Raw genomic sequence first — 15473 nt, forward strand, 5'->3', positions numbered from 1 at the left:
TCTCATTCTACCCCCATTCTGTCTCCAAGTAACCACTGATCTACTTTCTGTCATAAGAGATGAGGTTTCATTTTTCTAGAATTTTATAAAAATGGAATTATATATTATGTATTATTTTTTCTTCTTGGTCTGGCTCTTTCGCTTATAGTTATTTTGGGATTCATTCGTATTAATTATTACTTATCTTTCTCCTGTATCCATTTTATATTCTTCTCACTCTTACGCTTCTGTTGGTCTTGATGGCTTGTCTGGTAGGATGACTGTGGTTGCCATGCCTTTATCAAACTATGATTGTTGATACCCACTAACAGTTTTCATTTGGCGTGGGACTATACAGAGATATCCCAGTAGATTATCTGCCCCCTGTAACAAGCTACTATATACTGTTAAAAAAAAATAGTCTTCTATTTTTCTGGGTCCTGCTAAAGTTGGAGTGTCTACCCAGGGAACACCAATGACTGGAACTAGAGAACTGCTCATCATGAATGGATTCTGACAGGATGACCAAGTCATGATGTCAGGTGGGCTCAGAGAGTCCAACCAAAATTGGGTACAATCAAGATCATGCTCAAGCAGATCCAGAGTATACAGGTTAACTTCAGAAGTAGATGGCCCAGAACCCATGTCAACTACCACCAACTGGCTGACAGTACTTCCACAGCTCACACCTATGGCCTCATGCAGGGGTGGGGTGACCTAAGACCAGCAGACAAGGAAGAAAAAACCCAAACTTGGTTCATGGATGGTTCAGGTTGTGTCTAGGTGATGCCAGCTTTTCCCTCCATCCTTTGAAGATGGAGTAACATGCTTCAGGAAGAAATGCACTCTTTAAAATAGTGAAAATTGGGGCGCCTGGGTGGCTCAGTGGGTTAAGCCACTGCCTTCGGCTCAGGTCATGATCTCAGGGTCCTGGGATCGAGTCCCGCATCGGGCTCTCTGCTCAGCGGGGAGCCTGCTCCCTCCTCTCTCTCCGCCTGCCTCTCTCTCTACTTGTGATCTCTCTCTGTCAAATAAATAAATAAAATCTTTAAAATAAAATAAAATAAAATAAAATAGTGAAAATTATATAGTGTATCCCCAGTAGGTGGAATACTTGGGTCCGGGAGATAAAAGAGTGGCTCTACACAGCTATCAGTGGCCACTTGGAGAGTGTATTAATTAGACTTTTCCATAGAAACAGAATCAATAGAGTATTTATATTTATAAATATGTATATTTCCATATATAAAATTATATATACTTACGAAGAAGTGGGCTTGTGTGATTATGGAGGCTGGTAAATCCCAAGATCTGCGGTCAGCAAGCTAGAGACCCAAGAGAGGCCTTAACACTTACCAATGGTATGTTTCAGCCTGCTCAAGACTCAAGGAAAGCCAATGTTTCTGTTTTAGTCCAAAGGTTGGAAAAGACTGATGTCACAGCTAAGCAGTCAAGCAGGAAGAGTTCCCTCTTATTTGAAAGAGGGTCAGCCTTTTTGTACCATTCAGGCCTTCAACTGATTGGATGAGAGCCATCCACATTCACCACAATCTGCTTTATTCAGTCTACTGATCACTATCTTTCAGATACATCACTGACTCACAGAATAATATTTGACTAAATATCTGGGCACTGAAGGAGCCAGTCAAGGTGACACATAATATTAACCGTCACAGGGAGTTTGTGTTTTCTATTCCTGCAGCTTGAGGTTCTGTGAGCATGATCGACTTTGATTATCATGAGAAGGGAAGATTGTTGTTACATAACAGGGAAGAGAGGAAGATGTTTGGCACTCAGGTTCCCACTTCCCTTAAAGAGAGCATGAAAAAAAAAAAAGAGCATGATAATTGGATCCGAGTGCTTGTCATTCACTGATAGACAAATCGAGAAGTCGTGTAAGGGAAGAAGTGAGAAGGGATGGAGAAGGGCAAAGTGCCGAGCAAGGACGTGAACTCAGGTAAAGTCTAGTAATAGATAGCGTTACAGGGAGAGCAGTACAGAGCATAAACCATACCAGAGTTGTTTCTTCTTGAATTATGGGACTGGCCTTTTCTATGCTTTTTTAGTCAGTCATCTGTTCTTAACTACTGGGGGTTATAATTTTTTGGACGGGGTAGCTCCAGTCAGCTGAGGGCAATTCTTTGGGGGAAGTAGAGAGCTGTGAGCTGTTAGCAGTCAGCTGGGGGAAGAGTCACTGGTCCAGCAGAGAGGACTAAAAGTGTGTGCCTGCTTATGAAGATCAAGCTGTTCCTTATTAAGATCAAGCTGTTCTTGTTGGGTCTGTGTGGACGTAGGTTGGGCTGTGAGTGCTGGAATGCAGAATGAGGAAAGGCCTCCCTGTCATCTGTCTAGTAGCCATGGCCTGCTTATTTTGCAGTGTAAGGGCTATGCTTCCTTGGCTCTGGATGCATAGGGACATAGGATACATATTATAGAGTAGTTACAGTTTTCATCTATCGTAAGGAGGATGGATGGACTAATGTAAATACTCCCTAAATAATAGATTCATGATTTAGAAATGTCCCAGACATAAAAATGGCAAGTAAGTATACTACTGCCTCCTTGTGCCCATTCCAAATTCACCATTTCCCCTTGCATGACACTGGATAATCCCAGACCTTACTGGATTGGTGGCACTGTTGTTTACTAGTGCAGAGGATCTTTTCCCCCACACCTCTTAAACAGCTTCGCTTCCTGTTCACATAATAGTTAATTCTGCTTTAGGAAACTTCTCCCTACATATACCCTACTTCCCTGCTTTGCCTCTTTCTTTTTCCACCTGATCATACCTTCCACACCTTCCACAAAATGTACTTATCAGGGAGCCCTGTTGATGGCTCAGAGAATACCATTAGAAAGTGCATGTTCATTATCACCTGTGATCAGTGCAGAGACACTTCAGACAAGATTGATTTCCCTACATATACTGATGGTTCTTGGCTGATTATTCCTGTAGTGGTAAGAATTTAAATTCTTATGCAATTCACTCAGTGCATAAATTTGGAAAATACCACCACATTTAAGGATCCTGAGATGCTCTAACAGGATACTAAAGATAATTCACATTCTTTATTCTTAACCTCTGTTCTCTGGTCTCTGACTCTGATGACCTGGCCTCCACCATATGGCGACCTTAAAAAGTTCTATGGTTCTTTCTTTGAAGCCCTGCACAGAGCCAGGCTTGGCTCTCTTAGTCTTCCTTACCTGAGGAAAATCCGATCACTTGACATATAACCTAAACTTAAGAAATGACACTTTACTGGCATTAGGTCTCTAAATTGCAGACACTCCTCCTAGAAGAGGAAAAATATCCTCTGACAGGTTAACTTTACAAACTGAACCCTACAAAATAACAGTAAATAAATTTCATGCATAGATTTAGTGATTATATGTTACCTTTATTTTAGCTTAAAAATCTACAATCTGGTTTATAGTCAAATATGCCTTAGTTTACTAGTGGAGTCAAGCATATTTTCTTTTACTTATTAGTCATTTGTATTCTCCAGAATCAGGCTAGAGATCCACTTTCAGAAGTCCCTCAAACAGTCTACTTGGAATTGGAAGTAGGGGTGGGAGAATCAAGAAGGGGGCTTTGGAGAAACAGAAAGAAGGTATGATGATGAGGTGTTTGTGGGGGATATGTGGGCAGAGGTTCCCAGGCTCATTTCCCAGCCAGGTTCAGGGTGCTTGATTACGTCGCTTTCTCCCAGGGCTAGAATCCCTGTTTGTCTTTTACCTTTTTTCCTTCAGGGTCGATTCCATTCTTTTGGGGCTTGACCCATTTTCTCCCTTTCAGTAATTTTTCTTTTTAATCATATTTTTCTTTCCTCATCTTCCTTTTGGAAAGTGACAAATAGAGACATAGCAGCCTTGATCTTCAGCTCTGGCCTTCTTTCAGATGGAACAACATAATGGTGGTGACTTCTTAAAAAAATAAAACTATAGGGGCGCCTGGGTGGCTCAGTGGGTTAAAGCCTCTGCCTTCGGCTCAGGTCATGATCCCAGGGTCCCGAGATCGAGCCCTGCATCAGGCTCTCTGCTCAGAGAGGAGCCTGCTTCCTCCCTCTCTCTCTGCCTGCCTCACTGTCTACTTGTGATCTCTGTCTGTCAAATAAAGCTTTCGTTTAAATAAATAAATAAATAAATAAATAAATAAATAAATAAATAAAACTATATATTTAGAGAAGAAATAACTAAAATACTGATATTATAATCTTGCTCTGGGAATACAGTCACTAAAAAGACTGAAATAATTACTAGTTCAGCTTTAGGAAACATCAGGGCTGTAGCTACCAAAACCTGTATTTTGGTACTAAAATGTAGAAGTCAGGTAATTGCTTAGTAAATAATTGATTTCTACTCAGAAGCTGCCTTTTGATTTTAGACCCACCTCTCTCTGGCCACCCTGATAAACATGGAAGGCTTTATTTCCTGAATTTTCAGTAAACAGACATTTTGCAGGGATTTCAGGATTTCATTTTAATGTTATTAGCATTTTGTTACATGTATACAGGCACCAATATTATGTGATTGCTGTTATTCTGTAGCTATTAAAAATATAACTAAAATAAAATCTCTATACAACTGGTGATTAGAAGTAATATCTTTAATCATACCCAAATGTGTTTTGGCCTTTGCTGATCATTTCTAGGTGTAATGTGCAAGTGCAGATGGTTCACTTCAACTTTGTTTGAAGATGGCGCATTAAAAGTTGATGCCAAGTAAAAATTTAAAAAATTTTAAAAATGTGATGACAACTGAAACCTATTCAAGTGAACCATCTGAAAAGAACTACTTCAGTCTCTCCTAGTAGGGACATCTTATATCCTTTTATTCCCCCTGTTGTTTTGTATATATCTTTAAACAATTTAAATAACCCTAGTGTCACACATTTCTTACAAACATTGCAAGATCCTATCACTAATTTTGAGCTAAAATTTGTTGTCGCTGTTATTCACTAATATTTAATGAGTTCTTACATTCTACAGGGTTTAGAATCTAGGTAACATCTGAAAACATTGAGATCCTCAATTATAAGAGAATTTTTCTTTACCTTGTCATTTTAATTCCTGCCAGTCTTCTAGGGAGAGTTTTCACTGTGTTTGTAGATTTTTTTTAAAAACTTGAGCTCGGTTTTGCTAAAATGTCTTCCCCCAAAAGAATATATGCTGATAGTTTTTTTCTGGTTGTTATTAAATCTTAGGTATGTTTAATTTCTTCTATATCAATTGCCTATTAACTTGGAATTCTCCCTCCCTATAATATATATTATAATATATAATTATAATTATATATTATATACAGAGTTCTACTGTATTGTGTTCAGATATTTTCATCCACTCACTCATGAAGAACTCTCTAAAGTATTACCTATTGATCTGCTTGCTCTAGGCTCACGTTTTCTGAAGAGTTGGGGGATGTGATTTATGATTATGGGGAACAGGATACTTATAACAAGGCCAGGTGCCTGGCTTTAGCTCAGATGATCTACAGTGAATGTGGCCTGCACCAGAAAGCTCTTCTTTGCATATGTAAACAGGGCCAGATTCCTGGGGCCATGGAATACATACAGCAATTCAAGGACTTTACTTATGGTGAGTGCCAGTCTACTTAATTGTATGCATTTGAATTCTAGACTTTAATTGTAAGATCACCCGTGGTAGTAGGCAATATTTTGGATTTACATTTTAAAGTCTGTTTCACATATACTGATGAGTAGATTTGTCTGTTGTTAGCAAAACCTATCTAACTTTTATTGAGTACCTACTTTGTGCCAGACTCTGGGTGAGGTGTTCTCACATCCTTCCAGCCAATCCCTACAACAGTCCCATCAGGTAGGCATTGCTAGGCCCACCATGTAAGTGGAGATACTGAGCCCCAGAGAAGGAAATGAGCCACATTTTGCACAGAAGCAACGGCGAACCAAGAGAGTGAAGTTTGTCTGTGGTACAAACTTCACTCTTTTTTTTTTTTTTAAAGATTCTTATTTATTTATTTGACAGAGAGAGATCACAAGCAGGCAGAGAGGCAGGCAGAGAGAGAGGAAGGTAAGCAGGCTCCCTGCTGAGCAGAGAGCCCGATGCGGGGCTCAATCCCAGGACCCTGGGATCATGACCTGAGCCGAAGACAGAGGCTTAACCCACTGAGCCACCCAGGTGCCCCGAAACTTCACTCTTTTGTGGTGGGTCCTGGTTAGCTGTGGCCAGCCCCCTCAGAGGCTGAGGAGATGTTTTCCTCGAGTGTCTGGCAAAGGCACCAGGGAATGAGCCTGGGGCTGTCTTGTGAGAGAGCCTAGCAGCCTTGGAGAAGGTGGATGTCAGGGTGTTACTGCTTCTCTCCCTCTGAAGTACACAGTTTATTTTGCAGGTATTTCAGACCATGCTACTTAAAGGATTTTTTTTTTTAATGGATGAACTTAACTTGTTACGTAAATGTTCTGGACTATGATATAAGCAAACACCTGGGTTGTAATTGGGAATGATCTGAGAGCATTGTCAACCTTAAGGTAACCTTAGTTGAATGAGCTGATCTTTTATTTCGAGTTTAGTTCATCAGAAATCTAAATGTACAGGCATCCTGACATCTCCCACATCCCAGACCTGCGTCTCAATTCTGATTTGCAGGCTTTGTACCCCAATTCTAAGAAGTTGCAAGTGGAATAAAACATAGCACTTTTAGGTCATATTTTTCCAGGAAAGAAGAACATTGATGGCTATTGAATCTGGTCATTTTCAAACAATAAATTGAATTTTCCTTAGAATCTAGTTTTTAAAGTTATGAATTTCTTTATTTGTTACATAACAGCACACTTGATACTATAATTTGGCTTTTTACATGCATGACCTTACTTAAATCCTTATGTTAACTATAAAGTAGGTTTTGGGGACGCCTGGGTGGCTCAGTTGGTTAAGTGGCTGCCTTCAGCTCAGGTCATGATCCCAGGGTCCTGGGATTGAGTCCCTCATCAGGCTCCTTGCTCAGAGCAGAGCCTGCTTCTCTCTCTCTGCCTCTGCCTGCCACTCTGCCTGCTTGTGCTATTTCTCTCTCTCTGACAAATAAAGAAGTAAAATCTTAAAAAAAAAAAAAAGACTTAAAAAAAATAAAGTAGGTTTTGTTATTATCCCTATTTTATAGATTAAAAAAAAACTCTGTTTCCCCAGAGAGGCTAAAGCTCAAAAAAGTAAGTAAGTTGCCTACACACACACACACAACAACAGAACAGAATCTGGTATAGTACTCAATATTTGTTGAATGAATTATATATTTTATTTTTATTATCTAAGTATGCAGATTCAATTTCTGTTTTAGGTATTATTTTTCCATAGATGATAGGTTATTTTAGTCAGTTTAGACATGGGAGGAATATAGGTTTAATCACTCTTAGAATTTTTATTGACTGAAATGTTAAGTTTCTGTTTTGCTTGCAAAATTTGCCTTGCATAAGTGAATAGAAACATGACTGACTCATTATTATATTGTTCTGTTCTTCTAGTAGTGCATTACAATCTAAAATAATTAAATATATATTATAATAATTTATGAAGTAATAACACTTTTATGTAATTAGAACCTTGATGTTTATCCTCAGAATTTCTTTAGCACATCAAAAGATGAAAATAGTAACTTGAGAAAAAAATAACTTTCAAACAAACAATGTTTGAAAATTACTTTCCTTATTTTACTTTTTAATGAGAAACAACCACAGCTTTCCATGGTATCAGATTGGCCTTGGGAGACAGATTCAATTTGTTAATACTTTCTGGCTTCAGAAAAAAATGTTGTTCCTTAGATTTAGACTGTCAGTCAAACATTTACAAATTAAAAAACCCAAGCCAAACAAAAACAGAAAAATTCTAAGAAATTTGTTCCAAAAGCATAAGTGTTACTAAAAGAGCATCTGTTTTAAAAGTTATTCCACCCCAAATAATTTTTAGAATAAAGCCTGAAATGATTTGTTTGTTCACTTTCCCATTATCATTAAACAAGTGAATATGCATATCTGGAAATTGGAAATACCTATTTTAAATGTGAGGTTCTCAAACTTTGTGGTCTCAGGTCTCTTTTACACTTCTAAAAAGCACTGAACATTCCAAAGAGCTTTTACTTACGTGGGTAATGTCTATTGATATTTATCCTGTTAGACATTAAAGCAGAAGATTTAAAAGTATTTCTTTATTCATTTAAAATAACAATAAGCCCATGACGTATTATCATAATAAATTTTTTTTTATAAAAAATAACTTCCCAAACCAAAGAATTTCATAAAAGGAGTTGCATTTTCCACATTTTGTAAATCTCTGTAATGTCTGGTTTAATAGAAGATAGCTGGCTTCCCATATCCACTTCTATATTCAGTCTTTTGTAATATCACATGTCATGTAGTCTCATGTATATTTGTGAGAGAATGAGAATGAAAAAAACAAATAACAACTTAGTGTTTTTATGAAAGTAGTTTTGACTTTGTAGACCCTAGACCATATTTTGAGAACCACTGCTCTAGATATTTGTGAGTTAAACAGATATCATACTTGGTATGCCTTTATAATCTTATTAAAACAGAACATCCATGGGGCGCCTGGGTGGCTCAGTGGGTTAAAGCCTCTGCCTTCAGCTCGGGTCATGATCCCAGGGTCCTGGGATTGAGCCCCGCGTCGGGCTCTCTGCTTAGTGGGGAGCCTGCTTGCCTTCCTCTCTCTCTCTGCCTGCCTCTCTGCCTGCTTGTGATCTCTGTTAAATAAATAAATAAAATCTTTAAAAAACAAAACAAAACAAAACCAAAAAACCCAGAACATCTATGAGATAAAAAAATGATGATTAATATGTCAAACCAAGGAATGATGAAATGGATTCCAAAATGTGGTAAGCAGAGGGGAAAGGTCATGAGATTTGAATTTGTATTCCTTCTAATTAGTCAGAGACCATATCTTGCACATATTTGAATAAATATTGGTTAATTAATGAATTCAGGGAGAAAGGGATTTGAATACCTGATTGAATGAAGCAGAGTGAGATGTGTGAGTTATGAAATGTTGGAGGCAGAGGAGTGCTATATAATAGCTTCACCTTAGTGGAGGCCAGTTTGAGTGACCAAAGTCATAAACTTCTACCTCTTCTTTATGGAAATTTAAAAAAAATTTTTTTACTTTATTGATACAGAATTATATTCTGTTATTCCTTGTTTCTTCTTTTACCATTTCTCTCTGTATTTCTCTGTATTGTGTCTGTGTGTGTGTGTGTGTGTGCATGCATGTGTAAATATACATACATGCATACAGTGCACATACATACATGTATTTATTATTTTGGAGGAGCATTACTATAGATTGAAAGGTCATAGACTCTGGGAGGTCAGATGAACTGTTCTACTTTATATCATGTGTATAATTTTGGGAAAATTAACTTCTCTAAACCTGTTTCTTCCCTTTCAGTGTGAGAATAATATCTCACTTATATTGAATATTAAATGCAGTGATTTAATAGGTTTAAGTTCCCAGTACAGAAATTTGTGTTAAATAACACTTATATTGCCTGTCAGAGTGCAAATTATGTTTATGGGAGTTCTTGAAAGGCTCTCAGAAATTATTCTGAAAACTACCTCTGTTGTGACCCAAGAAGAATATTTTTACTTGAAAAACTTTAGTAAATTAACACAGAGTTTACAAATTTAAGAATGTAAATCATGATCGCAGTACTAGATGAACTCAGTAGTTAGCTAGTGTATTAAACCATATGAATTTGGAGTCCAAAATGGTCAAATACAGGCAACTTCATATGGCTCAGCCTCTAGCTACTTGAACTGGCTGATACCTTCTTAAAGTCTTCATTTTTTGAGTTTCTAAATACTTGACATTTTTAGGAAAAAAATTACTGAGACACTTTTTCTGTGCAAGGCATGGAAGAAACAAATTATACTGACTAGGAACTGGTCCAAATATGAGCATCAGGGTATGGACAAACATAATGTAGTGTTAGATGGAACCTTAGAAATTGGAGATACCAATTCTAGCACTTTTAAGGTGCATAAACTGAGATCCAAAAAAATAAGCAATTGGCGGAACTGTGATTAGAACTCAGATTTCCTGATTGCCAATCTAATCCTTTCTACTTTACCCTGTGGTAGAATAGAATTACCCTTTGATAATTTGTTTTTCTGGTAGTCTGTGTTATAAGAATTTTTCTTTCATATTTTTGCTATGCTGAGCATGATTTTTTTTTTAATTGGAGAGAGTACTGTTGAGTTCATTGAGGGCTTTGGAAGGATTGGAAAAAGAAGTGTTGCTTGACAGGTGCAGACATTAGCTGTCCCAGTTTGTAGTTGATGTATCATACTAGGATGTTGAGACATAGTTTTTTTTTTGTTTTTTACTTTCAGATGACCTGATGCAGTTAATAAAGTTATGTCCTCACATCGAATTAATTCAGTGTCTGACTAGAGAATGGAATGGGAAACCACCATCTTTATCTTTTGGTCTTGCTATACTTCATCTGTTTTCTGTAGATCTGAAAAAAGTTGGCATTAAGCTACTTCAAGAAATAAGTAAAGGTGGGAAAAGTAAGTATAGTAAAATGTTATCACAGAAGAGAAAGTAGTGGGTTATTTAGGGAAAGGTTCAAGATCATTATGTCTGAGTTAACTCATTTTTCCTAAGAGTTCCTTCTCAGCAGGAATTGACTTTAGGAGTTTATAAATGTAAAGATTACCACGTCAATATAGTCTATATATATAGTCTATATATATATATAGTCTATATAGTCTATATATATATATATATATATATATATATATATGGTCTATATAGTTGACAATAGTATGTATTTCTTGAGGTAATTACAATGAAGAGAAACTTTGTGAAGCTTTAGGGGAATATCTTAATTATACTGGCTAACACTACTCTAAAAACTGTACATATATTAACAAATGTGTATATTTAGTAATTTTGTATGATTTAAAATGCTATTTAGACATAAACACTATATATTTTTATTCTTAAACCAAATACATATGTAAACGTCATTTCCATATTATGTTTACTCTGAATATAACTCTGGAGTGGGATCAAGAATAACTAATTATGTCTCATTTTTTTCTTTGCTTTCTCTAATTTAATATAGGAACTTGAGCAGATAGCTGGATTTTGAATTGTTATAGGGGTTAAAAGAATGAATAGTAAATTACATGAAAATGTATTTGGGAAGATAATTTTGAAATTTTCATTACAGATATGAAATAAAATATTTTATTTGACAGAAAAATAATAATCATGGTAGAAATAAAATAATAGTGCTGACAATATTTTAAGAAGAGATCCTCTTTCATTAGGTTTCATAAGTAATGCAGGTAATAGATAAGAAATGAGTTCCCTAAATAAATATATTCCAAAGAGGGTCACCATAACTGATTTTCAAAAATAATATCATTAGTTTTCTTTAATAAACAAAATCATTCTTTTATTTCCTTTAGAAAAGTATTTGTTATAGAAGCCCCATCATTAAGAGGTCTCTCTCTATCCAGAGATAGGAGGAATTTGCTAAAGAGGTTTTCAAGCCCTTGGGTCAGCACTACTAGGGAATTTTATAAAAAGAATTTGAGGGATCTTGAAAACTAGACCTGTAGGCCCCAGTTATATTAGTGTCTAGCGGTACCTTAGAGTCTCTGAATAAAGCTGAGCCCTCATTCTTCGTTTTTTCAAACCCCTTCCTTGTAGCCTTCAGCCAAGAAGGATATGAATAGAAGCGTGGGAATGTGAGAGATAGTAGAGGGTTGAAGTGAGGCATGAAAAGGTTAATGAAAAAGATGAAGAACCTAACACTTGATTACTTAAACCGTGAACTGAAACACTCCACTTTAAACTTACAGGGATCAACTTTAATAGTTACTTTAATAGTTGAAATGATATCCCTTTCTATTTTTGAAGAATTGCTAAATGTGGGTTTTCAAATAAGAATAAGTGCCATACTATAATATTATAATCTTTTTCTCTCAGGCATAGTCGAACATCTTATGATAAATGATCCATTTTTCTCATTAGAAAACTGGCAAGAAATAGCAAATATAAGTTTACAGAATGGCTTTGACCAGTTATCTCAAGACATCATGTCCATTCTTCGCTCTCAGGCTGGAGTAACTGAAATTTCTGAAGAGGATGATACAGTCAACTTAATGGAACATGTTTTTTGGTAGTTCTGTGTCTTAACCAGCTGAGGGAGCTTATATAACATTTTATGTGTATTGGTTGGGCAAACTAATTTTGGCATACTTAACTTAAAAATAAATGTAAAGTAAGAAGCTCTCAGGAAAAAATCATGCTGTTTTTGTTGTGATGATTTGTCCTTGAAACATTTATACCGTTGCTTTCTTTTTTCTATATAGTCATTTCTGATATGGAATCTTGATAAAATCCAAGAGTATAACTTTGTATAAAACTCAGTTTAGGCACTTCTATCTAAAGGCATAAGCTAATGTCTAGATATAGTTCTTTCTGGGGATCTATTTTTACAGCAAGAACTGAGGAAGGTGTGAATAATATCCTGTCCAGCTAATTTCCCAGATAATGAATGCTTTGAGACTGATTTTTAACAAGAAAGGCAAGATATAATTTCAAGGTTGGACTCACTGGTGAAAACCTACAGTATAGTAATTTTATACTACTGATTTAAAGATGTACCCCTTGCTTTGGTGTATGTAAATGGCAAATGTTAGGCTTCTACTCTACAAGTTGGGAGTCTTAGCATATTCTTACCTAGAGAGACCAGCCAAATTTTACATGAAGCCAATTTTGCATTTTATCATTTCTGGGATATCTATAGATATGGAAAATATGTTGAGAGGTGGTTTTGGATGATTTCAAGGGTCTGAATTATTCTGTGTCGTGGACAGGTAGGATATTCAAAATATTTAGTGATCGGTATGTCATGGGCATCCCCAGTCAAACAGAACAGAGACCCAACTAATCATAACAGCTTTCAGCCCTTATGCCATACCAGCTGAATGTCAGCCTTGATCATGGGACATGGTAAGAATGAGCTGCTTTTAGATGGAGTCAGAATGAAAAGTCAAATTTTCCCCTACTAAATTTAAATTTAGAGTCTATTTTGTACTCCATAGCAGACAGAATATGAACTGGGAATCAGACAGCCTTGTATTCAAATTCTGGTCTTACCTCTTCCTCTTTGTAAAATATGGGCAGTAATACCTCCTTTAAAGGTTTGTCATGAGGATTAGCAATATGTGTGTGTAATATAACTATATAACATAATGGAGAAATTCATTGACGATAAATTACTTAAGTAAGTAATAGGTCCCAGAAATGCATGTCTCTCTACTTGGCTTATACTTACTAAATCCCACATTTCTATCCATTTGTATTTGTGTAATTATCCTTCTGTGGAGTATTTGATATGTTGACATACCTTACTGCCTATGTTGAACTATCTGTCCACGCTTATATTAGGGTTGCTTGGCTTATCTTTTAAATCTTGAAGAGTACTGGCTGAGTTTTCAGTTTTTCCACATATTGCTAAACACAGACTGAGTAATGCATAATTACAATTTTCTAAAACACAATATTTTTAAAGTAATACATGTACACATTTTAAAAAGCAAAGTATTACTAAGAGGTTTATAATAACTAATAATATTTTGATTTCTGGCCTTGACATTAGCTGTGATCTTTGAAAACAAAAGATAAAGGATAGAAAAAAAGAAGGGATAGAGAAAAGATAGGTCAGCAGCCTTGATATTTTTTCTTTTTTAAAATTTTTAAGATTTTAGGGGTGCCTGGGTGGCTCAGTGGGTTGAGCTTCTGCCTTTGGCTCAGGTCATGATCTTAGGGTCCTGGGATCGAGCCCTGCATCAGGCTCTCTGCTCAGCACGGAGCCTGCTTCCCTCTCTCTCTGCCTGCTGCTCTGCCTACTTGTGATCTCTCTCTCTGTCAAATAAATAAATAAAATCTTTAAAAAAAGCTTTTAAGATTTTTATTTATTTTTAGCAGCATTGATTTTTAATGTCAACAGCTTAAAACATTTTTTTTCTTTGAGACTTTTATGATCAATAGAAAGCTATTATGTGTCCATTGACAGAACTTCGGAAAATAACATGTCCATGAAAGTCAGGAAGATGACGTAGGAACATAAATGTGGAAAAAGCTTAAAAAAGCAGCTGTTGTTGTTACTGTTAATTTTGCTTTGGTTTTAAAATGTTTTTCCTCCCCTCATTATTATTCCTTCTCTGTTAGCATTACCTTTGGCAGTTTTCCCAAGGAATGTGAAACTTGTCAAATGAATATAAATTAAAATATCTGGAGACGGAGTTGGGAGGAAGAGCAAGAATATGAGGTCACATGGAGGAAGGAGAAGGCGTTGAGCTGTGAGCTGTATGGGATGGGCATGGAGGCGGTCAGAATGCACTGAGAGATGTGGAACATGAGTTCTTGGCCTAGGAGCCTGCGTTGTAGAACAGCTTTACCACAGTCAGACTTTGTGTCCTTTTCCTCATGAATTTATTTTGACTAGATAATTCCTCTTGTCATTTCTAACTAAAAAATTCTGTAATTCTGCAAAGATACAAACGATTCCCCAGTACTTTTTGACCTTCTGCCTCCATTTGACGTAAGATTCAGCATAGAATCAACGACACATACTGAACACCTATTTTGTGGATGGTCTCTGCTATCAAGATTACATCTTCAGTGGAAAGACACAGCCCGCTTTTTATTTATTTTTTACTTTTGTATTTTTTAATGATTTTACTTATTTATTTGAGAGAGAGGGAGAGAGCATGCATGGGCAGTGGGGAGGAACAGAGAGAGACTTCCCGCTGAGCAGGGAGCTGAATCAGGGTTCCATCCCAGGACCCTGGGATCATGACCTGAGCTGAAGATAGATGCTTAATGACTGAGCCACCTAGGCACCCCAGGACACAGCATACTTTTAAAAATAATTAACTATAATTCCTTAGTATCATCTAATATTCAGTCTGTATTAAAATTACACCAGTTGCTTAAAAATGCCTTTTCATAGTTGAATTGTACCAATTAGGATCTAAATAAGGTTTGTGTGTTCTGTTCAGGTTGCTGTGTCTTTACATCTAGAGTTATGTCTCCTCCCCTCCCTTTTTTTTTTTCTTGCCATTGACTGGTTAGACTGGCTGGTTGTTACCTGGTTGTTCCATGTCCCAGATTTGTCCTTATGGTATTACTTACTTTGTTCTTCTAGTTCCCATATTTCCTATAAATGGAAGTTAGATCTAAAGACTTGACTAGAATTAAGTTCGGCTGTTTTGGCAAGGATGATTACATGTATGTTGGGTACTTCACATTTTATCATATTATGATGTACTAAGTGTTTGATTATCTCACTGCTTTTTTTTTAATTAACATATACATTATTTGTTTCAGGGGTATAGGTCTGTGAATCATCAGTCTTACACAATTCACAGTACTTACCATAACACATACCCCCACAATGTCCATCACCCAGCCACTCTATCCCTCCTC

At 36.5% G+C, this 15473-nt stretch overlaps 1 protein-coding gene across 5 annotated transcripts in view; it reads left to right on the top strand.

Annotated features, from left to right (window-relative positions):
* CLHC1 (clathrin heavy chain linker domain containing 1) overlaps positions 1 to 12267 on the top strand; it is a 45254-nt gene extending 32987 nt beyond the window's left edge. For 4 of the 5 annotated variants that reach the window (XM_047745100.1, XM_047745103.1, XM_047745101.1 and 1 more), the window contains 3 exons: positions 5371 to 5573; positions 10352 to 10531; positions 11964 to 12267. In XM_047745100.1, coding sequence (XP_047601056.1) covers positions 5371 to 5573; positions 10352 to 10531; positions 11964 to 12160 — 580 coding nt within the window. In that variant the 3' untranslated portion in view covers positions 12161 to 12267. The remainder of the gene's footprint in view (positions 1 to 5370; positions 5574 to 10351; positions 10532 to 11963) is intronic. The other variant, XM_047745102.1, reaches the window with a different exon arrangement.
* The last annotated feature ends 3206 nt before the right edge of the window (positions 12268 to 15473 follow it).

Source organism: Lutra lutra, chromosome 9, assembly GCF_902655055.1.
Source record: "Lutra lutra chromosome 9, mLutLut1.2, whole genome shotgun sequence".
In the NCBI taxonomy this organism is placed as follows: Eukaryota; Metazoa; Chordata; class Mammalia; order Carnivora; family Mustelidae; genus Lutra; species Lutra lutra.